The sequence below is a fragment of the Amphichorda felina genome (genome assembly GCF_050947745.1).
Source record: "Amphichorda felina strain 45539 chromosome Unknown scaffold_6, whole genome shotgun sequence".
In the NCBI taxonomy this organism is placed as follows: domain Eukaryota; kingdom Fungi; phylum Ascomycota; class Sordariomycetes; order Hypocreales; family Bionectriaceae; genus Amphichorda; species Amphichorda felina.
Genome location: NW_028145044.1, coordinates 118,168 through 144,598, shown reverse-complemented (window position 1 = coordinate 144,598; position 26,431 = coordinate 118,168). Strand labels below are relative to the sequence as shown.

At 54.4% G+C, this 26,431-nt stretch overlaps 4 protein-coding genes across 4 annotated transcripts; 2 read left to right on the top strand and 2 right to left on the bottom strand.

Moving 5' to 3' along the window:
• Positions 1-143: 143 nt before the first annotated feature.
• ACO1O0_005864 (uncharacterized protein) lies at positions 144-838 on the top strand (the record flags this gene model as incomplete). The annotated part of the gene is made up of 2 exons (XM_083195271.1): positions 144-210; positions 273-838. The coding sequence occupies 2 exons, from the start codon at positions 144-146 to the stop codon at positions 836-838; spliced, it is 633 nt and encodes a 210-aa protein (XP_083048287.1).
• A 2,867-nt stretch (positions 839-3,705) lies between these two features.
• On the bottom strand, positions 3,706-5,875 carry ACO1O0_005863 (uncharacterized protein; the record flags this gene model as incomplete). The annotated part of the gene is made up of 3 exons (XM_083195270.1): positions 3,706-4,540; positions 4,596-5,729; positions 5,778-5,875. The coding sequence occupies 3 exons, from the start codon at positions 5,873-5,875 to the stop codon at positions 3,706-3,708; spliced, it is 2,067 nt and encodes a 688-aa protein (XP_083048286.1).
• Positions 5,876-7,008: 1,133 nt separating this feature from the next.
• Positions 7,009-8,749, bottom strand: SID1 (L-lysine 6-monooxygenase (NADPH-requiring)-domain-containing protein; the record flags this gene model as incomplete). Its single annotated transcript, XM_083195269.1, has 3 exons — positions 7,009-7,083; positions 7,144-7,723; positions 7,773-8,749. 3 exons carry the CDS (start codon positions 8,747-8,749, stop codon positions 7,009-7,011), a joined length of 1,632 nt encoding a protein of 543 aa, XP_083048285.1.
• Positions 8,750-11,611: 2,862 nt separating this feature from the next.
• On the top strand, positions 11,612-26,256 carry ACO1O0_005861 (uncharacterized protein; the record flags this gene model as incomplete). Its single annotated transcript, XM_083195268.1, has 4 exons — positions 11,612-11,868; positions 12,298-12,558; positions 12,849-26,058; positions 26,119-26,256. The coding sequence occupies 4 exons, from the start codon at positions 11,612-11,614 to the stop codon at positions 26,254-26,256; spliced, it is 13,866 nt and encodes a 4,621-aa protein (XP_083048284.1).
• Positions 26,257-26,431: the final 175 nt, after the last annotated feature.

Below are 26,431 nucleotides of genomic sequence, written 5' to 3'. Positions count from 1 at the left end.
GAGTATACAAGAGCTCATGTTTGCACTCTCTCTCTGAGATTTCCGCCAACCTCAACCAGTCGCTTTCCAAACTACAAACTACCAGAAACCAACCAGCTCTATTCATTGATTTTTTTTTTAAAAAAAAGAAAGAAATAGTCATCATGAAGTTCACTATTGTGCTCGGAACCCTGGCGGCTTGCGCTGCTGCCCATCCTGCTGCCCCTCGTGGTATGTATACTGCCCCCTCGAAAACCTCAAAGGTATTTGACTGACTAAGACTCTTTCTTTAGCTGAGGCCACCAACGCGGATGAGTCTTGGTTCCAGCAGAAGAGGGCCGAGGCCACCAATGCGGATGAGTCCTGGTTCCAGCAGAAGAAGAGGGCTGATGCCACCAACGCCGACGAGTCCTGGTTCCAGCAGAAGAGGGGTGAGGCTGAGGCCACCAACGCCGACGAGTCCTGGTTCCAGCAGAAGAGGGCTGAGGCCACCAACGCGGATGAGTCTTGGTTCCAGCAGAAGAGGGGTGAGGCCGAGGCCACCAACGCCGATGAGTCCTGGTTCCAGCAGAAGAAGAGGGCCGAGGCCACCAACGCCGACGAGTCCTGGTTCCAGCAGAAGAAGAGGGCTGAGGCCACCAACGCCGATGAGTCCTGGTTCCAGCAGAAGAGGGCCGAGGCCACCAACGCCGACGAGTCCTGGTTCCAGCAGAAGAGGGCTGAGGCTACCAATGCCGATGAGTCGTGGTTCCAGCAGAAGAGGGGTGAGGCCGAGGCTACCAACGCCGACGAGTCCTGGTTCCAGCAGAAGAAGAGGGCTGAGGCCACCAACGCCGATGAGTCCTGGTTCCAGCAGTAGAGGGGTAAGACTGAGTTCTATCTGCGAAACTAAACATCTGGCGTGAGCATCTTGGCCAGACGGTTCTCCCCTTTTAGAACCTAGGACTCCATATACAAGAGCAGGAACCGGGTTTTTGTATGTAGGAAGATGTCTCAGAAGCCTAGATTCAAGCTGTGGGCATAGGATGACGCCAAGAACTACGAGGTGGGAGGGGGTTAGTGAACAGTGAATATCTCAGTGAGCACTAAACCATGATTGGACATCTGCAGTGAAGAATGGTGAACCTGGCTTGATCCATGAAATTATATCCAAGTGCCCATTAACCCAAAGTAGAAAAACCCCGTAGGTCAAATGCCCTAGTGAGGTTGGGAGCTTCCACATTTCATGTCCGGGAGCTGGTGTAACTCTAAACCTGACTCCTCGCGACCCCACAAGGTAACGTAACCCAATAGTAAGCTTGTTATCAACCTTAATAGCCCGAGTTTCAATTACATAACGGCCCTGAAGTGCGGGGTAAAATACTGATTACAAATTGGTGTAGTGTTATTATGGATGCCTCGGAGCCTCAGACATGAAACATTTCGCACCATACTATGCTTGCAGCCCTCGCATGGATCTTTTAGAGTAGCCAACACTACATATTCGTTGCGATTGATATTTATGAGACAACTAAAACATATCACTGGGGTGGGAACCGGCCTAAACCTGTATGGTTCTGCATATTTCTTATAAATGAAGGGGATATCCATAAGCATCCCTTGGGCACTAACAGCCCTACTATCGCACTTTGATAAAGTTTTAGATTATCGGATAGGAGTTTCTCACATCTAATGCCCATCAGATCCTCGCTCATTAGAGATATCAACTCATAATGGTCCTTTCCCACTTATATTTTTGCCTTGCTGTTACGCCGGCTCGCACACTACCCTAAGCTCCTACCGGATTTACCAGTGTAGGACGATTTAGTGCGGTTTTACCTGGTTTCATCGTGGGAAACGAGGTTGTTTTGCCCATATGCAGGACGAAGTACGGGCACCAGAGACGTATTGAGGGTCATTGTACTGAAGAATGGTCTAATATAAAGGAAACTTTCGAGTGCCTGGATGGTGATTGAGCACTCATATTTCTCATAGCTCGACTATCTAACTTCAAGAGAAATTCCACCGATCGTAAACATCTGCTACAGTCCGGCATGGAGTTTTTGATGCATTGAAACTGTGTCTTCTGTAGCACATCAGAGTCACCTGGGCGCCCTCATCGTCACGCATCCTGACAGTCTCCCTTGCTAATGCAGTAGAATTTCTATAGTTATTGTGTTCAAGCATGCTGATGTTGACTTTGACTACCTTGGCACACAATGGCTGAGACAGTCGGTAGGCCAGGGCCAAGGCACGCGCACACGTATGTAGGGAGGCGCAGCTACTCATTGTAATGTGCCCTTGTATTGATGCCACCCATGCCATTTACTAGGGTATTAAAAACGATAGATTATCCTCGAAGGGTCCTAATTATGCCAAGATAGAGGACCTGGAGAATTACAATCTCGATGTCGTTGGTAGATGCGTAGTCCCCTGATGTTGCCACTTCCGGTGCCAAGTACTTATTGGTCTAAGAAATTGCAATTCCCTGTATTGGGAAATGATGGGATTTCTACGTAAAAAACTAAATTTTTGGAATTGAGTCCTTTTAACCTTGCATTAAGACACCCGTGGAGTTCACAGCACCACCGTTCCACAGTCATATTCTGGAGGATAGCTAGGGCCGCCGGGAAGTAGGGAGGGGAGCACAGCTAGATGTTGGACCCGCAAATCATCCAGTCTATGGGAAATCCTACCGTATCCCCAATAGCCCTGCAGCGAGGCTGTGCACGTCAGGATCGTGGGGAAATCCCGACCGCCGTGGTCTCGCGGTTCGGGCGTTGGCTCCCCCCACAGCCCGGCGAGCATCCGACTGCGCCACGATGTGACACCGTCCCGCCAAGAGATCTCGGTTAGACCGAGCCCCTTGGGAGGAATTGTAGTTGTTTTAGACCTTCGAGTTGGACACAGCCCCCTTAACTGTTCGGCTCCGTGGATACCCGGGGCCCCGGCAGCTGGGCGGGACCCACGCCGATCTGGGTGGGTCAAAATCGGCCGGGCTTCACCTCCGGACTGTCTTGGATTGGATGACCTCGGGCGCCGCGAGTGATGTTTTTTTTTCTTGTTTGGCTGATCCCATTTCAACGAATATCCAAAAGTTTTACAATACGAGTGCGAGCCAACGACCTCGCGCAATTGTCAGCTGAGTACTTCTAAAAATGGCAAGGTAGACCATAAGGCTCCCCTCCGCACTACGCCGTCGGACTTTTCGGAGCTTTCAGACCTCAATCTGGGAGTCAACGCCGAGACTGCGGCTGACACGTTGGCAAGTTGGAATATTGGCGCGGCGACGCTCCGCCTCGATAATACGAATGCGATAAAATGATGATGTGTTGTCGGTATTTCGCGTTGGCTCCGACGCCCCCAAGCTATTGACACCGTGGAGGACATGAATGTGTCTGTACACGCAAATGTGCCTAACGACTAACTAACGCAAGCATCTGTGCGTGTTAAGATTGTCGTGGTGGGAGTCTGTAGGATAGGTTTTGCGGGGACGGGGTGTTTAGTCGGAGTGGGACGTCGAGGAGCCGTGATGAGGTGAGGGATGAGGTCGACCTCCCCCCTAGCCTAGGGTATCTCTTGGTGTGCGTCAAGGGACTACTGATCTATCGAAATGGAACACATATGCCGCGACGTGCTTGACAAAGCTATCTTTATCATCATTACATACATCTATTACATTTCCCAAACTCCCACGCCCAATTCCAAACTCCTACCCCAAGGCCCCCAATCTTAGGTATCTCCGTGTCACTGCGTGTACTGCGCATTGTACGACCAATCGTGATCCATCCACGACAGCACCTCCTCATGCAATGATGCCATACTACTGTCCCCCGTCTGGCCGGTACCTTGCGAGGTGTCCGACCCCTGCCACGCCGTCGAATCCTGGCTCATGTGCTGCTGCTCAAACACCTGCTCGACCTCCATGGCTGTTGTCGCCACCCCCCTCCACCTGGCCATCAGCATCTGCACCTCCCGCAGCGCATTCGCGCACGCCAGCCCATACGTGTTCCCCGTCTGCGACTCACGATCAAACAGCTGGACCGCAAAGTCGACCTCGCGGCTAGTGTTGGCATCGTCGCTGCCCAGGAGGGCGTGCAGGAGAAAGCACATGACGGCGCTGAAGACGAAGCGCAGGCCCGAGTGGAGCAGCCGGCGCGGGCGGTGCAGTGTGGCGACGTGGCGGGCCAGACGCATGTTGTGCAGGGCGGCAGCAATGCACGATTCCCACCGCGTGGTGGTGGTGTTGGTGGCGGCGGTACTGGGGGAGTCGTGCATGACGGTGTTGGTGGCCTTGACAGCAGAGAAGATGGAGGGGCGGCACGCGAGGAGTAGGAGGTGGTTGGCGTGCATGTGGAGGGTGCAGGTGGCGGGGTCGTCGCTGAGGCCCTCCGCCGAGAGTTGGAGGGTGGATGGGAGGCTGAGCTGCCACTGCTCGAGGAGGAACAGAGCCTTGTCGGGGCTGGCAGTGGGGCCGTCGATGGAATCACGGGGAGCGACGCGGTAGAGGTTGCTGGTGATGTGGTCGGATATGCGGGACAGCTCGACGTGGGCGCGTAGACCGGCAGGTGGTGGCATTGACCTGGTGTCTGTGTCAGTGGGTGGGTTGGCTGAGGCTAGACGAGGTTTCAACATACGGGGTATTCACGGGGAGTGGAAGTAGGATCGCCTCGTCTGCGATTGCGGGTGGCCGTCCAAGCAGTGAACTAACCCAACGATCCAAAATGTACAGCGTCCAGAAGACCCTCTTGCCTCTCTCGTCCACGTAGCCTCGATGAACCCCTAGCCCGATGCTGACACGCGCCGCCAGGCTGATGTACATGGACGCCGCTTCTAACCTGTCTGATTCTAGCATATAGTACGCCATGAGAGTTAGCACCGAGACCTCGCCTACGGAGCACCGGGACATGTCGAGTGGATTGCCAAGAAGCGTGGAGGCGCGCGCGAAGAATGGCTCGCTCCGGTCAGGCGTGAGGCCGGCGGCGGCCGGCTTCGTGGAGGCGATGCGGCAGGCTACGGCTAAGGCTGTCTGGTAGAATGCTAGACGCCGAGCGCTGCGGGTATCTGCTTCGACGTGGCCACTGGACGAGGGCACGGAAGGCTGCGAGGTGAGATTTCCCCACCAATAGATTCCCCCGCTCGGTGAGGGTTGGTCATCAGAGCCATCCTGGATGAAGGAGCGGAGGACACCGAGCATGGCGCGGGTAGTGTTTGGCGCTGGGAGCCAGAAGGGGCTATCATCGGTGCTGGGTAACGGCCTCGAGTCGGAGCTTTGGCAGCGACCAATGTTGGAAGGGAGAGAATTGACCTCGTTTAGCGGGAGGAGACCGCGCAGGAAAGATTTGAGGTCATCTACAAATGCCACCTCACTCGTCTCGCCGTGGAAGCGCGCCGTTCCGAGGCCATCATGAAGCAGGCTCCCCTCTGTCAATGCGGGAGGCTGCGAGTCGTCGTCTGTCGTTCCAGTCATCTCCGTCCTGACAGGGCTTAGTGGCTGGTGTTGAGCTAGTAGACTTGAAGGCGACCCGGCAATGGGAGTCCCCGAGCCCTGGCTCCCAAGAAGCTCCCGTCGCTTGTCTGCGTCGGGGACAATATCCTGAAGAGCTCTGTCATAAGCCTCGACACGACGCCTGAGATCCTCTAGCTCTGCGCGCGAGACGGAGACCTTGGGGGTGGCGACGGGGTAGACGCACTCGCGCGAGGAGGCTGCACACTGGGTGCAGGGGCGACCGCCAGAGCACTTTGTCCGGCGGAGGTTGCAGTTGTTGCACCTGAGGCATGTCAGATGAAGCTGGCGTGTTGGACCTTGAATGGCTTACGCTGTGGCTACTCGCTTGCGCTGCTCAGGGGCGACCTTGTGCCGCCGGGGATTGACAGGCAGGCGCTGCGGGTGCTTGTCGCTGGTGTCTGAGATCATATTGTGTCATGAAATTGGGTCATGAAATTGGGTCATGAAATCGCGCAGAGCCCGGGCCTCGGAGAGTGTTGTGGGGATTGTTCGTGAGTCTGTGGTTTCAAAGTCATGATGCCTCGTTGGGGGTGGCACAGGCGCGGGTTGATATGTGAAGATAGCGGAACAGCCTTGTCAACGGGTGGTCAAGGACTGCCTGGGGCTCGTCGTCATGGGCAGACGCCTGCGAGGAAGGAGTGACGAGTGCAGCTGGGGTTGTGAAGATGGGGACGTGCAGAAGGTGCGAGGCGAGGCGTCGTCGTCGTCGTCGCCTGGGGCAAGAATGACAGGGGCAGGCCGGAGCAGAACCGGCGAGGCAGCAGATGCGTAGTAAGTTGGTAACCATAGTGTCGGACAAAAGAGCCGTTATGGGGCGATCGTATGAGCCGTATGGATGCACCCCTGTCGAAGCCATGTTTGCGTGACACAGCGTGCCTGATGATTTGATGCTGGTGATGGAACGGGGAGTTTTGGGGAGCATTGGACGGGACTCCAGTGGGCGACTGGCGGGCGAATGGCGGTCAAATGGTGGGCAAATGGCGGCGGTGATTCGTGAATGGCGGGCGGTGGGGCATCGAGTGCACGCGTCTCCCACTCTCCGATGCTCCATCCTCCTCCGGCCCACTCCATCTCCCTCTGGTTCAATTTCCTGCCCCCCGCATACCGACCGCCTGTACACGTATGCGTTGTCGCGGCCTCCGAGGACTGAGATTGCGCAGTTTGCAACGCTCCTCCAAGGCTCCAAGTTCAACCTGGCCAGTGACATCTGGCCCTGGTCAGCCTTACGACGCCTTGTCTCATCTCATCTGTCCCTCGCATGCGGCCTCGCTCCAGCCACGTCATGCGGAGAGCCGTTGAGCCATCGAGCCATTGACCGCGCTGCCCTCTTCGCAACCTGGCCAACCAGACCCACGACAAACTCCCGCGTACGCGTAAAAAAGACTATATTGTGAACGTGGTTGCGTAAACTCTAGTGGTATTTCTGCATCATCATGTTCTGGACCTCATGCGTCCTTGTTATTGATCACATGCAGTCGTGCGTCTCGGCCGTGACCCTTCGTCCCGTGCCCCTCCCATCCCATATTCCCTTCATCTCCCGTCTACTGGTTCCCAAAGATGGATCCGACAATCTCCCCAGACCTTGTCGCCAGCACCGACAGCAGGGTGTCAGACAGCTAAATCAGTCGTCAGCAACAAAACACTAATTGCGAAGCACGAATTTCATCGAGACTCACCCCGTGTGTGCCCTCGCAGCAGCCTTGCAGCCAGATGCCGGCTCCCTTTGCCACCGCTCCCGGGGCGAACTGCACCTGGTAATCCCGCCCGACAGCCAGCTTGCGCTCGCCCTGCTCGCTGTCGACATTCCACCCGGTGATGCCCTTGCGGTACTCAGTTCCGTTGCCGGGTCCCGCCTTCGGCAGCAGCTCCCACGCACCGCGCAGCATGTCAATGTGTGCTGACCGCTGGTAGCCCGTCGCCGCCACGACGAGGTCGGCCTGGAAGAACTCCTCCTCGCAGACAACGCCCTCTGCTGTGATGTTGTCGAGACTCTGGATGTGGAGGTCAATGGTGCCGTCGCCCCGGGCCTCGATGTTCTTGATCTGGCGTCCGCCCATGACGCGGTGCGGCCACGCCTTCTCGTCGGCCCCCAGCTCGCGCTTCTGGTCGTACATGCGCTCGTACAGCTCCTCGATCAGCTCGAGGCGCACTACGCTGTAATTGGTCGCCCTGGCCTCAGCTAGCAGCTCGTTCCTGTTCTTGGCGGAACGGGGGAACATGGAGTCAATGTATTCGGGGTTGAAGACGCAGTTGACGCTAACCTGTCAGCTGAGGCTTGCATCCAAGATCTGGGCGTTATACTTACAAAGGGGAGTCGTCGCTTGGCCGGAGGAACTCTTGCCTCATGATGAGACGTGTTTCTGAGTTGGGGTACGTCTTCTGGATGTTGCTAAAGATCTCGGCTGCGCTCTGGCCGCCGCCTACCACGGCCACGCGGACAGGCGCTGAGGCGCTGGGCAGGAGCTCTGACAGCACCTTGATGTACTGGGACGAGTGGATCACTCGGGGGTTCTTCTGGGGGAAGCTCTTGGGGAGAGCAGGCTGTCCGCCCGTCGCGACGAGCACGTGTCGGCCGCGGAACGATTGGGTCTGGCCGGTCTTGGCGTTGCGCGCCTGCACGGTGAAAGACTGCACGCCGCTGGCCTTGACAGCCGCATCGGGCGCCACAGCCAGGACCTCGTGGTTGTAGCGCACCAGGGGCTCGAAGAACGAGGCGGCCCAGCGCATGTAGTCCTCGTACTCAGAGCGCGCGGGGAGGAAGGTGCTTAGGTTGGTGAAGTCGATCAGGCGACCCTGGCGGTGGAGGTAGTTGAGAAATGTGAACTCGGAGCGCGGGTCGCGCATCGTGGCGAGGTCCTTGACAAAGGAGATCTGCATCTTGGCGCCGGGGATGAGCATGCCGGAGTGCCATGAGAAGGCCTGCTGCTTCTCGAGGAAGAGCACCCGCGGGGCTGACCCGTCGGGGCGGAGCTGCTTGCCAGAGGCAATGGCGTCGTGCATGGCGACCGCCACGGCGAGACTAGCGGGGCCGAAGCCGACGCAGATCAGGTCGTGCTCAGCGTCGGGATCCGAGGGGACGAGGTAAGGGGACTTCTCGCGATGCTGGGGTTTCGCATGACCATTGGCCACCAGCGACGGTGCTGAGCCGCCATTGGTGTAGGTAGAGGTGGTGGTGCTGTGGCCATTGGTGCCGTTGATGCCATTGACACCATTGGCGGTGCTCGAGGGGATGAAGGACTCCACGCTCTCATTCTCCAGGATATCCTCGACGTGTGGTGACATTGTGACTGTAAAGATCTTTAAATTGTCCTCACACGCAACCTTCTTGTTGAAATTCCCAGCGCTCAGTTATCTGGCTTGGTAGGGGGTAGTGGTGGTGGTGACGTTGGCTGGGGAGCCGAATGACGACGACGCGGGCTGGGATTGGCCGGGGTGGAAGTCTCAGATGTGATACCGGTGGTGCGGACCTGGCAGGACTGACAACCTTCTTCTCAAGCCACTTGAAAAGCCACCGAGAAAGTATCGACTGGAGGATCTTTTGTTGATGAGGGGGGTGACGTTGACGGCAGCGGTGTTGAAACGCCTGTTGGTAGTAGTACAGATGAGAGAGGTGACAGGAAAGGGCAGAGAGGACAGGCTCCGCTCCGGGGGCAATTGGCAATTATGTACGGATAGGCGCTCGATAAAATCCCTGACCTGCTACAACTGGGGACCACGCAAAGCTGTGTTCCATCCTTGGTTCTTCTTCCAACCGGGAGCTACGTGAGACCGCCAAGACCCTCCACCCACGGACGCAAATGGCCCAGTTCTCTGTGTCCTACGTACATGGTACGTGGTGGCAGTAGTGTGTGGGACCGAGGTACCTTGCAACTTGCAGTACAAGTCGCTTCCCTGCTGAAGAATGATGCGAGGGAGGCGCCCTTCTAGTCCGAGAATGCCCGCCATCGGATGACTCCATGAGTGTCTCCGCACGAGCGGAAACGGGGTTTGCGTGTGAGGCAATTGGCGATCTCCCGAGTCGACGACGACGGCTCTTGGTCGGCTCTGAAGCCCGGAAATCCGACCCCAAACTGCTCCAAAGTTGTCATAGCATCTCCAAAATGCCATCTCAATCAATGCTGAACTGGGTGCTGCTGCCGGGCCAATGTCACTTTCCCTCGATGGTACGCAACGGGCAATTGGATAACCTCCCTCGCAAGACCGACCTCGGCGTTGTCGGCGCAGATCCGTCGCAATGTCCACCTGGTGTGGAGATGGGCCGAGTCTAACGGATTTAACTTGATCTGATAAGATGGGAGGCGGTCAAGATGGGGTTTCTCGGCCCCCGTCGCCTGAGCTCTGGGCCGATCCCGGCTGTTGCGTCTTCCGTGTATGGGAGGAGCCACCGAGCCACTTTGTCTGGACTCTAGCTCATGCCTGTTTTTTAATTGCGGATGGATCTGGGATGGAAAGAGCCGGCAAATGGACCTCGTGGGGCACGAGGCATATGGGTGTGATTGGACCAAGCCGGACCTGGTAGTGGTGATGAGGGAATTATCTGATGATCTGATAAAATTCGGATCTGATAAGATTTTTGTGGGGCGAAGCCAGGCCAGGGTCCCTCTTTCCCAGCTCTCCCCCTCATGGCTTCCCTGCGTGACTGCGCGTTTCCCTGCGCGCGCCCCTGCATCATCCACTTGCTCGTGCCTCGCGCCAGAAGAAAATTTTTTTCTTTCTCGTTCCCCATCTGATCAGAGCATGACCTCGATTTCCGGGGCGGCATTTACGCAATGGATTGCGACCTAGCAGAACGACCGAGCACCGAGCTGTGGCATGATGGTGTACGCTCCCATAATAGCTCTAGCAGCCACCACCCACTCCAACTTGTGCCGCTTTCCCCACACACACACGCAGTGTACGAGTGTGTACATACTCTGGACTTTGACCTCATCGTCTTTGCAGCTCATCGCCGCCCATGACCTGACCTCCTTGCGTTCTGACGCGTACCGAGACGTAATATGCGTGCATGAAGCCGCGACAGGTCACACTGACCTGCAGACCTAGGAGGAGAAAACCCCCACAGCCAAGCTGCGCTCTGGGTCGTTGGGTAGCCACTTCACACCTCCAGCGAGACCATGTGACACGTGGATAGCAATAGGAACCAGATCTGGAAGCTGTGTCCCCCGCTCTCATTCTGATGGTGTCGACCGGTGAGTGGCAGCATGCTAGTCTGAGGACTGTGCTGAGAGGGGTGGAGGGGCTGGCTGCCTTGGCTCCAGGTGCTTTGGTCGCGCCGTTGCCGGATGGGAGGGGAAGCGAGCTTGAAGTGGGTTGCGGGAACTCAGCTCCCAAAAAGGCCACCAGAGCTTGCTTGCTCCACCAAGAGCGAGCTCTTTATGGTGCTGGATTGTCTTTCGTCCGGCTTCATCGTGCTGCCGCCATCTCTCGACTGACTCCTGGTACCTAGATATTGGCTCTGGCTGGTTGGAAGCATCGTGACGCCATCATTGCCACACATTACTAACGATTAGGGGGCAGTACGTATAGCTACGACGTATCCATCGGGCCCTCCCGTCACAACCATCTCTCCCAAGTCCCCGCATCTCATCATCCATCTGCCTCCCGCTGCAGTGATAAGAACCATCCTCCACGAACCACACAGGTGACGCACGCTCGTCCGATCACCTAGCAAGGTACAGCCACGCCTCCCTGCCTGCTTACATGCAATTTTGCCTGCCGTGCCGAACTCACCCACACTCTGTTGAGGTGCGCTGAGTAATTCCTGCTCTCTGACAGGCTGGCCAAGCATGCGCAAGGTGCCCGATGGCATACAGCCCTGCACTCGACGACCTCCAACGCCAGATTTAGTGCCACTCGAAGATCACCCGTGGTCATTCTTGCAGATTCACGAGCTCCCCATTGGTGCATTTGCTGCCACACTGCGATCGAGAGTTGATTTTCCCTGCATGTCATCTTGCAACGACTCCGCGCGGGCCGTTAGCATTCGGGAACGGCACTCGGCCGACTATCAGGGATACTATAGCACATTTACCTCCAGGAGTTATAACTTTTGATAAACAGGTTTCTTGATGGATGTTTTACAAAACAATCGCTGTTGGAAAGGATACCAGATATTGACGCCTCGAACTACGATACCGAGTCAATATGGATCCGGACCTCGATTTATCGATTCTCAACCCCCAGCCCGCAAATCTGCCAGGCCCAAACCTCCTTCACGAACTTGTCACGGCCTCTTGCGAGGCAAAAGCTTTGGAACACCTGGAAGCCGGCCTGAGGACGTCCTATACCTACGATGAGCTCCACCGGCACGCAGATGCCATCGCATCACGACTTTCACGCGTTTATGGCTACCACGAGGGCCAGCCCGTGGTTCCTGTTCTCATTGAGCAGTCTCCCACGCTGTACGCTACCCTTCTTGGGATACTCAAGTCTGGGGGAGCCTTTTGCTCCCTAAATATCGATGCTCCGCCAGAGAGAGTCAACTTCATCCTTCAAGATGTCTCAGCAAAGGCAGTGTTGGTGTCTGGGGAGTTGGCATCTAAGATACCCCCTGACTGTCCCACTGAAATCATCATCGCTGAGGATGCAATGGAATTTCCTGCGGAACCTTTAAAGCAAAGAGCCCCAAATTCGGACGAACTTGCGTATGTCATGTACACCTCTGGCTCGACGGGGACCCCGAAAGGAGTTGGTCTCTCCCATGGTGCTGCTACCCAAGCACTCCTCGCTCATGAAAGGCACATTCCTTCTTTTAGACGATTTTTGCAGTTTGCATCACCAACCTTTGACGTGTCGGTCTTTGAGATATTCTTTCCTTTGATCCGTGGTAGTACCCTTGTCAGTGTACGACGCTCGGAGATGCTCAGCGACCTTCCAGGGGTTATGAACGAGATGGATGTCGATGCCTGTGAGCTGACGCCTACTGTGGCGGGGAGCCTGCTGAGGACACGAGGATCGGTGCCGGGGCTCAAGCTGATGTTGACCATCGGCGAAATGCTCACCGAGCCGGTGACTCGTGAATTCGGCGGAGACGATGAGAAGGACAGCATTCTTTGGGCAATGTATGGTCCGACCGAAGCTACAATACACTGGTACGTTTTTATCCCATGTAAGACTTCCCATACTGACATTGGCCTAGCACTCTACAAACGTCCATGCCAGCCAACTCGACGGTAAGAAACATCGGGTTTCCACTTGACACGGTGTCTTGCTTTGTTATTCGACCGGTAACCGAAGACGAACGAACGCCCTTTGAAATACTTCCTCGAGGAGAGATTGGAGAACTGGCAGTTGGCGGGCACCAACTTGCCACCGGTTACCTCAATCGACCGGAGCAAACTACGGCAGCTTTCATAAATACTCCCCATGGAAGGCTTTACAGGACCGGAGATAAGGCCCGCATTCTTCCGGACGGTACGTTAGAGTGCTTGGGCCGTTTATCGGACGGGCAAGTAAAGCTCCGTGGCCAGCGGTTAGAGCTGGGAGAAGTGCAGCAGGCCATCCTGCGAACCCCCGGCTGCCATGGTGCGATTGCTGCGGTTCAAGATTCTATCCTAGTCGCCTTTTGTGCTACTGATTCGGGAGTCCTGGAAGATTCCATCCTCGAGCAGTGCCAAAAGTGGCTTCCGCGGTTTATGATACCGGGCGAGTTCGTGCTCTTGAATGCATTCCCAAAACTTCCCAGCGGCAAGGTTGATAAGCGACAGCTCATTGCTGACTTTGCGGAGTGGAAGGAGGACAATCAGGATGCCTTTGATGGCCATGCATCGCATGGGCTCCCCGACACGCTAGTTACTATTGTGGGCGACGTCCTGGAGACACAATTCCACGGGTATCTGTCGCTTGCATCGGCCGGTCTGGATTCCCTCAAGGCCATAAAGCTGGCTTCTTCCTTGAGAGCGGCAGGATTTCCAGCGGAGGTGGGGATGCTCCTGAAGGCCAAAACGGTGTCTGATGTGTGGCTTGCCATGCAGAACGCCCCTAAACTCAAAATCGACGCCTCGCCTATTTCAAACGTCAGCCTTATGAGATATTGGGATCAGATTGCCGCAGAAAACCCTCCCCTTTCCCAATACGGAGATAGGGTTGAGGATGTCATCCCGTGCATACCGCTTCAGTCGGCCATGCTTTTCGAGACTGTACGGCAATCTGAATTGTACTGGAACGAAGTGGAACTCGAAGCAGATACAGAGATAGAGACGTTTGTGGCAGCTTTCCAAAAAGTGGCCCAACAAAACCAAATTTTGCGAACAGGATTCGCACAGTGGAAGGATGCATTTGTCGCGGTGGTCTTCAAGGAATTCGGCTTGGACCAGATCAATGTCGTGGACAACTTTCGACCAAATCTATCCCACGAGGGAGATGGTGTTCTTTTGCGAACACTTCAAATGCAGATAAGAAAGCACGGGTCAGGCCGGGGCTTGCAGATTTTGCTTCATATGCACCACGCCATTTACGACGGCTGGTCTACGGATATGCTTCTCGTCGATTTGTCGGCTGTGGTTCAGGGGTCATCACCTCTCCAGCGACCTCCCTTTCGCAAATTAACAGAGTTTTATCACTCAAGCACTTTAGAGGGGACTCATACAACGGCAAAAACATTCTGGGCTGATCGTTTAATGGCGTGGACGAAGGATCCGTTTCCCAAACTCCTCGACTACTCTGCCAACAGCTCAAGTCCCGAGGCATCATATGACTTTTTAGAAGTTTCCACTGCACAAGTTGAGCAATTGTCCAAATCACTCGGATGCAGCGTTCAAGTGTTCTTCCAAACATCTCTGGCTCTTGTTTGGAGCGGTATCATTGGAAGCACCGATATCGTATTCGGCACTGTCACATCTGGTCGTGCTCTCCCTTTAGAGGGTATCGAGAAGATCCTGGGGCCTTTCATTGCCTCATTGCCCCTTCGCGTTGATTTCAGGAACATGACTGAGACGGTTCATCTCCTCAACCACATACAAGCAGCAAATCGCGCGATGCTGGACCACTCCGCATTACCTCTATCGGAAATCAGGAAGCTCATTAATCTCCAGCCTGGAGATACCTTATACGATGTGCTTTTCGTATTCCAGCAGTCTCCTGAAAGCGAAAAGAAGCGAGATATGGTGGTCAGAGAAGTGCGACATCTAGACCGTCTTGAGACCAAGATAGTTGTCGAAGTTGAGCCTCGCAGTGACGGGTTTGCGATGCAGATGACCTGGCATCCAGACTCGATGACTGCCAACATGGCAGAATGTTTCCTAAATCAGTTTAAGACCGTGCTAGGTCAGATCTTTGCGGAGCCTCATAGCTCCCTTATCTCATTAAAGCGATGTCTGTCGAATTATCCAGCTATTTTCAACGAGTCACCAACACATCTTGATCAGAACCCAGATCTGGCTTCTATGTTTGAATCGACAGTTGCAAGAGACCCCCAGGCTCAGGCAATCTGTTTCGCAAGATCAGGATCTGGGTTTGGCCTCGAGACCGAGGCTATGACTTACGATCAACTGAACATGATGAGTAACCAGATCGCTCATTTTCTGCTTAGCGAAGGCACAGGCACCCGGGAGGTGGTGGCCATCATTATGGAAAAGTCCATCACACTCTATGCCTCCATCCTTGGCATTGTCAAGGCCGGCTGTGCGTATCTCCCGCTCCTCCCTTCTACTCCCATCGATCGCGTGCGAGACATATTTGGGCAAGCCAAAATCAGACACTACCTAGTTGATGAGGCGTCAGGAAGAAAATTCTCAGACATCCGAGGCGCTCGTCTTGTGAATATTGAAACCGCACCGTTATCCAATTTCCAAGATGGCAACCTAGAAATTCCGGCGGATGGCTCCAGGCTCGCCTATGTAATCTATACCTCTGGAACTACTGGAACACCGAAGGGCGTCGCCATCACTCAGCTCAACATCGCGAGCAACATATATCACCTGGGCGCCATCTACCCGAAGAGTGTTGGCAAGCAGTCGCGGCTGCTTCAAGCATGCTCGCAGGCCTTTGATGTCTCCGTCTTCGAAATCTTCTATGCGTGGCACGCGGGAATGTGCCTCTGCGCGGGAACCAACGACACCATCTTTGAGGACCTGGAGCATTCAATACGTGAGCTCCAGATTACTCACCTGAGCTTCACGCCAACCGTTGCTTCCCTCATCAAGCCGGAGGATACCCCATCTGTGGAGTTTCTAGTAACGGCTGGCGAGCCCATGACCCAAGCCGTGCTTGATCAATGGGGAGACCTACTATGGCAAGGATATGGACCCTCGGAAACGACAAACATCTGCAGTGTCAAGAAGATGCAACGAGGCATGCCGATTGAGCACTTGGGATGGGCGTTCCCCAACACCTCGGTCTTTGTTCTATTTCCCAACAGCCTGGATACAGTTCCCTTTGGCTGGGTAGGCGAGTTCTGTTTCGGGGGAGACCAAGTCGCCCAAGGCTACCTAAACATGCCTCAAACAACTACCGACAAGTTTATCAGGCATCCCAAATACGGCCGTGTCTATCGCTCCGGAGATATTGGGCGCATGTTGCCTGACGGTTCACTGATGATCTTGGGTCGAATCGACGACCAGCTGAAACTCCGAGGGCAAAGGATTGAGGCTGGGGAGATTTGCAGCATCATTATTTCTACTAGGGCGGCGAGTTCCGCTGTCGCTATGCTCGGTAGACGGCACAGTGCTGCCTCCGATCAACTTATTGCATTCTACGTGCTTCATGAAGATACCCCAGGCGATGGCGTTCTTGACGTGGACGCCTCGACTACGCAACTCCTATTCTCGACTCTGCAGTCACGCTTACCATCATACATGATTCCCTCCTATTTGATTCCCTTGGCCCGAATACCTCTCACATCAAGCGGCAAACTACACCGACGACGCCTCCAGGAATGGTTCAAGGATCTTCCCTCCAGCTATCTCGAGGCGACGGCGCTCCCCTCCAAGCAGATCGATGATAGGGACGAATGGTCCCAGACCGAGACGCTGATTGCCGGTGCCATTGCGGAAACGATGGGTGTTACAAAGTCAGACATAAGCCGATGGGCACCTTTCGCAAATCTAGGGATTGATTCGGTATCTGCCATTGGGCTGGCAAGCCATTTGAGCAGACAGCTGGGGCGCAGAGTAAACATTTCCTCCATCATCCGCAACCCCAATCTTGTGCAGCTTGGGCGCTACCTGGACACTCATGATCCATCTACTAGTCCAACGACTACTACAAATTTCTTCCCCGAAGACTTTGAGCAGTCAGTCCGGCATGAATTTGCACTAGAATCCAAGACAGTAGAGACGGTCCAGCCCTGCACCCCGTTACAAGAGGCCATGCTATCCGGCGCGCAGCGAAGCTACTTCAACAAGGTCATGCTCCGTCTCCAGGTCAGTGACGATCATATGAGAGAATACTGGACCGAAATGGGGCGTCGTCATGAGATCTTAAGGACGTGCTTTGTCACGACTTCGGACATGGAACGGACTATCGCACAGGTTGTTTTGCGCGACTGGGAAATTCCGTGGCAGTCATTCAATGTGACGACCCTCTCGTTCGACGCCGTCGTCGAGGAACATCTCCAGCAGCTTCCCCAGCCGGTGGACTCGAAAACCCCCCCTGTTTCTCTTGCAGCCATTTATTATAGGGGGTCTACCTTTCTGTCATTCATCTGCCATCACGCACTGTATGATGGAGTTGCCATAGACACCCTTTGGAGAGAAGTGGAGGATTTGTCAAACGGACTGCCATTGCCACCTCCCGTGCTCTATGGCCCATTTCTTCGAGAGATGCTCACCTTGCCGGATGGTACACAAAACTTCTGGAAAGCTCAGCTACACGACTTCTGTGGGCCGCATCTCTGTGCCAAATCAGCCGGGAGAAACGTCGATCAGGCCGCACACAAAAAGACGCTGAGGCTACCCCTCGATGTCCTACAGAGGCGTGTGAGAGACCTTGGGGTATCGATGCTTGCGCTTTGTCAAGGAGCGTGGGCGAATACACTTAGCATCGCGTATTCGACCTCGGACGTCTGCTTTGGCAACGTTGTCAGTGGCCGTAGCGTGGAAATTGAAGGGATCGACCGACTAGTTGCGCCCTGCTTTAACACTGTTCCCATTCGACTGGACCTCTCTACGAAGACCCATGGAAACGATCTGGTCAAGTACTGCCATCGGCTCAACTCAGACATCCTGCCATACCAGTTCACGCCACTACGACTTGTTCAGAAACTTGCCAACCGACAGGGGAGAGGCCTATTCGACACCCTGCTGCTGTTACAGCCGCCGCTGCGCGAAATGGATGACCAGGTATGGATCCTGGACGAAGACAGTGGTGACATGGATGTGCCGTTAGTGTGTGAGGTCGTACCTTGTCCGAACTTGAACGCGGTGATTGTCAAGGTGCACTATGATATGAATGTGGTGGACTCGACCCCGGCGATTGCCTTGGTGGATATCTTTGAGCATCTACTTGAACGCGTGCTCGACGCTCCTTATGCAGCTCTCACAGAGAGAGACGTATTGCCAGCCGATCTTCTGGGAGGCCTCCAAGGCCTTCGCGTGAGGCAAGAAAAGCCCGAGGCTACAGAAAAAGAGGCATCATCCGCACAAGACTGGACAGATATGGAGCTAGAGATTCGAAGAATTCTTGCAGAGCTCTCTGGGCAACCCTCCTCAAGGGTGCACCAGCAAACCACCATATTCCAGCTTGGCTTGGACAGTATCAATGCAGTACAAGTTGCCTCGCTGCTTCGGCGTGGCGGACTGGACGTCTCAGCGTCAGACGTGATGGAATATCCCAGCTGCTCAAAGTTGGCTGACCACCTGTCAAGTCCTCACCGTCGACGAGACAAGGTTCCAAAGCCTTCGTATGATCTTGGCCAGTTCGCGAGGGATGTATCGATACAGGCCAGGACCAAGGTTCAAAAGGACGCTCAAATTGAGGCCATCCTCCCCTGTACACCGATACAGTGCGCCATGGTCACGTCTTTCATCCAGTCAGGTGGTCAGAACTACTTCAACAGTCTAACATACGAGATGGGGGAGCATGTCGAACTGGGTGATCTAATCCGTGCCTGGCAACATCTCGCCAGCTGCCACCCAATGCTACGCACCACCTTCATTCCCGTCACTCATCCACACACGTCCTTTTCAATGCTGAGATACACTTCCAAATCTAATGATCTCCCCTTGACAACGGTCACGTTTGGAGAGGCACTCCCGGACAGGCTTGCCGTACTCGATCAAGAGCTGAGGGACACACTCGTTGCTAACCCTCACATTCCACCATGGCATCTGTTGCTCCACCAATCTGATGGACCCCTGACTATGACGATTTTCATTCACCATGCGCTCTATGATGCACAGTCTCTTGACTCAATCCTCTTATCCCTCTCCGACATACTTCAAGGTGGCAATAGCCCTCAGTTTCCCGGAATTGAGCCTAGTTTGGCGGATATCATGTCCAAGAGTCTGGGCGATCACTCTAAGGCTGAACAGTTTTGGAAGGGCAAGTCTCAGGGTGCTGTGGTTAATTCATTCCCGGTAATGACGCCTCTGCGGGAACCCAGCGGTCTCTTGATGACAGTATCTGGGATGCTGTCCATGCCCTTCTCGGAGCTGCAGATTGCCACACAAGACGCGGGTATCTCAGTACAGGCGCTGATTCAGGCGGCGTGGACCCGCATTCTTTCGTCTTATCTTGGCGAAAGCTCCATCGTCTTCGGTGTGACATTGTCTGGGAGGACCGTCGACGCTACGAGAGACGCTCCGTTTCCATGTCTAGTAACACTTCCAGTCGTGGCCTCGAGTGCGTCCTCCAATGCAGATCTGCTGCGTTACATGATGGACTACAACACGCAGATGCATAAGACCCAGTCTGCTCCCCTGAGCCAAGTCCAGAAGTGGCTAGGTCACGCAGCTTCACCTGTCTTTGATACGTTGGTTTCATACCGCAAACCTGTCGGCCATCCGCCCTCCTCCAGACCTTTCAGTCTCGTCGCCGACAACGCCACGATCGATTACCCCCTATCTCTTGAGATTGAAGCAAATGACGACGACTCCGTCCAGTTATCAATTGTGTTTAAACCAGATACTCTTCCACATGAGCAAGCCAGGCTGATGATCCTCCAATTCGACGCTATTCTCTCGGATCTAGCTCTACATCCCAATGGGACTGAGGATAAGCTACATCCCCACGTACCCGAGCTTTTCTCTCAGCTGCCGCCAGAAAATCCCGATATGGAATCTCCAGTACAATATTTGCATGACTTTGTTTCAGCCAAGGCCATCTCACACCCTGACTCATGCGCTCTTGAATTTGTCGACTCCCTGCACTCTGGGGGAGAAGTCCAAAGGCGAAGATGGACGTATCGGCAACTCGACGAGATGGGCAACCGTGTGGCAAACCTGCTCGCAGCCGAGGCTCCAGAGGATAGCATCGTGGCCATCCATTTTGACAAGAGTCCTGAGGCATATTTCAGCATCCTCGGCATCCTCAAAGCCGGCTGTTCCTTTGTGGCTCTCGACCCCACTGCCCCAGAGGCACGGAAAAGGTTCATCCTGGAAGACTCGCAAGCTCCATGCGTGCTTGTCAGCTCTAAACATGCATTAGGCTTTGAGATTGGAGAGGCGACAAACATCGTCGAAATTGCTGAAGATAATCTCCAGCGTTTCTCGGCTGCTCCTCGTGAACTAGGCGAGGCTTTTACGCCCAGCTCCACATGCTACTGCCTTTATACCTCTGGGACGACAGGCACGCCTAAAGGATGCGAGATCACACATGAGAATGCCGTCCAGGCCATGATGGCTTTTCAAGAGCTTTTCCGCGGCCACTGGGATGAGGATTCCCGTTGGCTACAATTTGCAGCCCTCCATTTCGACGTATCTGTCTTGGAGCAGTACTGGAGCTGGTCCGTCGGTATTACAGTGGTGGCTGCCCCCAAGGACATGATCCTCGATGACCTAATCGGTTCAATCAACAAGCTCGAGATCACACACATTGACTTGACGCCTAGTCTCGCTCGACTTACGCACCCCGACGAGGTCCCCTCGCTGTGTAAAGGAGTCTTCATCACCGGCGGCGAATCACTGAAACAAGAGATTCTGGATGTCTGGGGCCCCAAGGCAGTCATTTACAACGCATATGGTCCAACAGAGGCAACAATTGGCGTCACCATGTACCAGCGAGTGCCCATCACTGGCCGACCCAGCAACATTGGCAAGCAATTCTCCAATGTTGGCTCATATGTGTTCCAACCAGGCACAGAAACTCCTGTTCTGCGAGGTGGTGTCGGAGAGCTCTGTGTGTCTGGCAAACTGGTTGGCAAAGGCTATCTAGGCAGGCCGGAGCTCACGCATGAGCGTTTCCCCACGCTTTCCGAGTTCAACGAGAGGGTATATCGAACCGGTGACCTGGTAAGACTGCTCTACGACGGGTGTTTTGATTTCCTAGGACGCGCGGATGATCAAGTCAAGCTTCGCGGCCAGCGTTTGGAGATTGGAGAAATCAACCACGCCATTCGGAGTGTTCCGGGCATCCTTGATGCCGCAACTATTGTTACCTCGCATGGATCCAGCGACAAGAATGTCCTGGTTTCATTCATCGTTGCACAACAAGATGGCAAGTCTCAAGATCTCAGGGTCATACGCGCTATGGATGGTCTCGACATCCAGGCCAAGGAAGCGTGTCGCAGTCGACTGCCGGGTTACATGGTCCCAACGTACTGCCTTCAACTACCGTATATCCCGCTGTCTGTCAATAACAAGGCTGAAGTCAAAGAGTTGAAGCGACTCTTTTCTGAGTTATCGCATGAGCAGCTTATGGGACTGATGAGCTCTACGTCGTCGTCATCTACGGTGGAGGCAAAGACGCTGGAGAACATTATCTGCGTACTTGCCGAGTTCAGCAGCATCAGTAAGGACGAAATACTGGAAGGGATGAGTATCTTTGACATTGGAGTGGACTCCATATCTGCTCCACGATTGGCATCACTCCTAAAGGACAGCGGCTTCGTCGAGGCTACCACGGCTAAGGTCTTGAGGAACCCCATGATCCAGGACCTTGCCTGGGTTCTATCTCGGAGCTCTACGCAACGCCAAAGCAAGTTTGTCAAAGAGTCTCAGCAGCGTGTCCGCGCTTTTGGTCACCGCTATATGTCTTTGGCCTGCCGTGAACTTGGTACCTCGCCATCCAACATTGAGTACATTGCGCCGTGTTCACCCCTCCAAGAGGGCATCATTTCCAAAGCCTTGACGCTTGGCGAAAAGGGCGCATACTTCAACTCTTTTGAACTAAGCCTTGGACCGACATTGCAGCCAGCCAAGATACGCCAAGCCTGGGACGACCTCATAGCATCCGAGCCGATCCTCAGGACCAAGTTCCTTGCGACCTCAAGCGGCTTTGTCCAAATCTCTCTAAAGCATTCACAAATGCACTGGAAGCACCTCACCTGCGATACTAAAGAACAGGCTGGGTCTGAGCTACATACTGAAAGACAGAATTGGGTCCATCAAAACGCAACGCACATTAGCGACCCATTGGAGCTCATTCATGTGCAGACCCCGACAACTAACAGCCTCCACATCCACATTTTCCACGCCATTTACGATGGCAACAGCTTTGATCTCATGCTATCCCGGATAGCCTCGTGCCTCAGAGGTAACGAAAGCGGCGCCGAACGGGGGCCATCATTCCTCCAAGCACTATCTTATGGGCCGCTCTGGAGTTTTGATCACTGTCGAACTTTCTGGACGGAACATCTTCGCGACTGGGTCCCTTCAAGTATGCCTAGTCTATCCTCCACCGTGTCAAATGGTCCAGTGGTTGCAAGTCGAGCCCTCCTAGGAAATAAGATTGACACCGTCCGCAAGACTCAAAATGTGACACTCCAGTCCGTCCTACTAGCTCTCTGGACCTCGGTCCTGCAACAGCATCATCCCGCGGGTCTGACTACTGGCGTCATTGTTTCAGGGAGATCAATTGACTTGCCTGGTGTTGAGCACACAATCGGGCCTCTGTTCAACACGGTTCCATTCTTTAACACGACTCTTCGTGCTCATACGTGGGCGTCACTGGTTCAGAGGTGTCACGACTTTGGGACCACTATCCTGCCCTTTCAGCATGTTCCCTTGCAAAAAATTCAGAAGTGGCTAACTAAGGGACAACCATTATTTGATACACTATTTACTCTGCAATCGGATCAGCACAGCGATAAACCTGGTGAGAACCTGTGGGAACTCAGAGACGGCGAACCGAGCCCGGATTACCCATTAGCAGTTGAATTCAAGACGTCGAAAAATGGAACGATACACGCTTCAATCATTGCACAGGGCCACATTGCGAACCAGTCGGCACTAGAGTCCTTACTTGACCAACTCGAGTTATACCTTGAGCTGATGGCGAGGCATGCGACAGAAGCTGTTCCCGCCAGAAACGACACATCTAGTATTCCCACAACTGACAATGCGGTAAACCAGGTCCCGATCAATGGTTTCGGCGAGTTTGCGTGGACTCCTATTGCAACTACTATGCGCGAAACAGTCGCTGTTCTCGCCGGGGTTGACACAAACGATGTTGGTGAATCTACTAGCATGCTCGAACTAGGCCTAGACAGTATTGACATCATCAAATTGTCGGCCAAGCTGCGTGGGAAGCAAATTGAGATTGCGGCTTCACAAATCATGCGCCTTCAAACGGTTGCTAGGATGGCTGAAGCTGAACTGGCCAGTCATTCCCATGAGCCCGTTCAACTGGCCGAGCCAGACCTGGATGATATCGAAACAAAACTTTGGACTCATCTGCAAAAGCGGGGCCTCGACATGTCAAATATTGAAGCCGTTTTACCAGCAACGCCACTCCAAGAGTCTATGGTGGCGGCAATGGTACAATCAGGGTTTGAGTGGTATTTCAACCACGATGTCCTGGAAGTCTGTGAGGGGGTTGACCTGGGTAGGCTGAAGGCAGCCTGGACTAGCCTCGTCGAGAAATTACTAATCCTCCGGACTGGTTTCATTGAGGTGCAAGACGAAGCCCTTGACATGACATTCTGCCAAATTGTCTACCGAGAGCAACAGCATTGGCGGGAGGAGGTCGTGGGAGAAGACCTTGCTAAGGTTGATGAGATACTGCAAAGGGCAAAAACACGCGCCAAAGAAGCCGAAGCAAGGAGAGAGCTATTCCAAATGTCTCTCCTAACAATCGGGTCGCGAAATTACATTGTTCTCTCGATCGCACACGCCCTGTACGACGGGTGGTCACTCGGCCTCATTTACCGAGAGCTACAAAGAGCGTACGACGGAAGCTCACCGATGACAACACACCCAGAATCTTTGTTCAAAATACTCGCAAAATTGCCAAAGTCAGAAAGCGAGAACTTTTGGGCGGACTACCTGGGAGGCACGATACCATCCCTCGTGTCCGAGTTGTCTACGGGTGTCTCAGAAAAGTCGGTGATGCACCGACTTGAACGGACATCGTCCATGACAGCAGGACAAATTCATTCGTTTTGCAAAAAGACTTCGATCAGCTTGCAGGCTCTTTGCCAAGCTTGCTGGGCCATGGTCCTCGCGCGCTGGATTGAGCAGCTCGACGTCACCTTTGGTGTCGTCATGTCTGGACGTGACTTTGAGGGCGCCGAAGACCTAGTCTTCCCAACAATGAACACGGTAGCCTTTCGTTGCATTCTACATGGGACTGCGGCTGATTTCCTACAATATCTTGAGGAGAACCTGAGAGATGTCCGCGACCATCAAAGTTACCCTCTACGGAAGGCACAGCTAGCCGCCAAAGCTCCACCTGGCGGTTTGTTCAACTCTCTCTTCCTCCTTCAAAAGGCGTCAGACCATGTATCCTCAGACACCCTATTAAAATCTGTCAAAGGCGAGTCTGCGGTAGATTATCCAGTATGCGTTGAAGCGGAGATTTTGGGTGACAGCCTCGTCTGGCGAACCGCATGCCAATCCCAGTTCGTCTCAGAGGCGGGAGCATCTGATCTGATGGACACAATTGATCAAGTCATGGGGTTCTTTACCACATCCCCTGATTCGGAGCTTCTCTCCTTCTCCGACAACCTTGTATCAATCTGCGGCCAAGGCCCTGTCAGATTGCGATTAGTTGAAGACCAACATGGAGTAGCCACCGAGGAGCGCGAGGAGAAAAACGACTGGAGCGGCACATCGATCACGATCAGAGAAGTCCTCAGTCAGGTCTCCGGCATCCCAGATTCCGAGATTAAACTGTCCCAAACGCTCTACCATCTGGGTCTTGACTCGATCAGCGCCATTAAAGTCTCATCCATGTTGCGCCGGAGAGGACTAGACTTGACGCCTAGAAATCTCATCGCAGCATCCAGCATCAGCCACATGGCCGACATCGCAGACAATAAACAACCGCGCCAGATATCCGATCAGCCGGATGCACCTTGGGAACCCCCACTCTCCATCAACCTGGATAAACTCCTCGCAGCGCATGGCCTGACACAGCATGAGGTGAGTGTCGTGTTACCGGCCCTCCCCATGCAAGTGTACATGCTGGGGACATGGCAGAAGGCCCTTGGAACGGTCTTTTATCCAGATTTCACGTTTCTGTTTGAGTATGACTGCAGCATGCATGTCATTGCTGCCGCATGGGAGGCTGTCGTAAAGTCGACGCCAATGCTTCGGACGTGCTTCGTAGCGACAGATGAGACAAGTCTGCCTGTCTTGCAAGTGGTTCTGAACCCGGGAACAAGAATCACCGAAGCACTGTGTCCAATGGTAGCCTTCAGAGCCGAACGGGACCAAGAAAAGGACGCATGGGTTCTACAGCTCAGGATCCATCATGCGCTGTACGACGGGATCAGCTTGCCGGCCATCATGCAGAATCTCGCCCAGGCCATCGTGGAGCCACCAGCCAGCACAGCTCCAGACCAGGCGATGGCCCGGTGGATCAGATATACCACCAATCCAACGCTGGAAGCAGCCAAGACTTCCAGACAGCACTTTTGGACGGGCTATCTTGGCGGCTGCCCCCGAGCTCTAAACTCGGAGTCACGGACAGATTACCCCATTGAGCGAGTGTCGTATATACGGCGGTCGGCGCTACGAGACTCAACCGCGCTGCGGCAGAAAGCAGCCCATGAGGGCCTCAGTGTACAGTCTCTCTTCCTGGCCGCGTACGCTAAGGTGCTTTTAAGGCGCGAGGCTGCCCATGATATTTGCAACGATGCAGCGGCCGAGTCGGACCCCCACGGGTCGCCGTCGCCCATTGTCTTTGGCATCTACCTGGCCAACCGGGGCGGGTCACACGACGATGACGAGCTCCTCCCCGCTTCTTATCCTCGCCTAAACCTCGTTCCGCTCAGGGTTGATGCCTGCGGGGGTGGGCTGGAGGCCGTGGCCTCTGCCATACAGCGGGACCTTGGAGAGATCAACTCTGGCGGGCGGGCGGACGTTGGCCTCTGGGAGATCGACGCCTGGACGGGGGTGAGACTCTCCTCGTTTGTCAACTTTCTGTCTCTCCCGGACGTCGTGGATGATGCGGGCGGCCCGGAGATGAGGCCCGTTGACGGGCTCGCACAGCCCGTCGACTGCCAGCGCGAGATGGCCCGTATGGGTGATATTGTGGTCAAGGATTCTTTTCCGGTATGTTTCACGTGAAAAACCCTTCGGTCTCGCCTTTTTACTGACTGGGACACCCTTCAGCCTGCCATAGATGTTGAGGCCTCGCTCCACGGCGATGGCCTGGACATTGGCGTCTTTGGCCCTAGCAACCTGTTGGCAGGTGACGATGCTGCATCGGACCTGGTTGCCGAGATTGTTACGGCGCTGTGTGAGGGTTGAACGAAATAAGGAAGTCTTGTGATTGGAAAATCTCTGCCTATCTGTCTGTCTGTCTGTCTGTCTGTTTGTCTGTCTGTTTGTCTGTCTGCCTTCCTTCCTTCTGTCTGTCTGTCTGTCTGTCTGTCTGTCTGTTTGTCTGCCTGTTCTCTGTATCTTTCTTCCTTTCCTGTTCTCT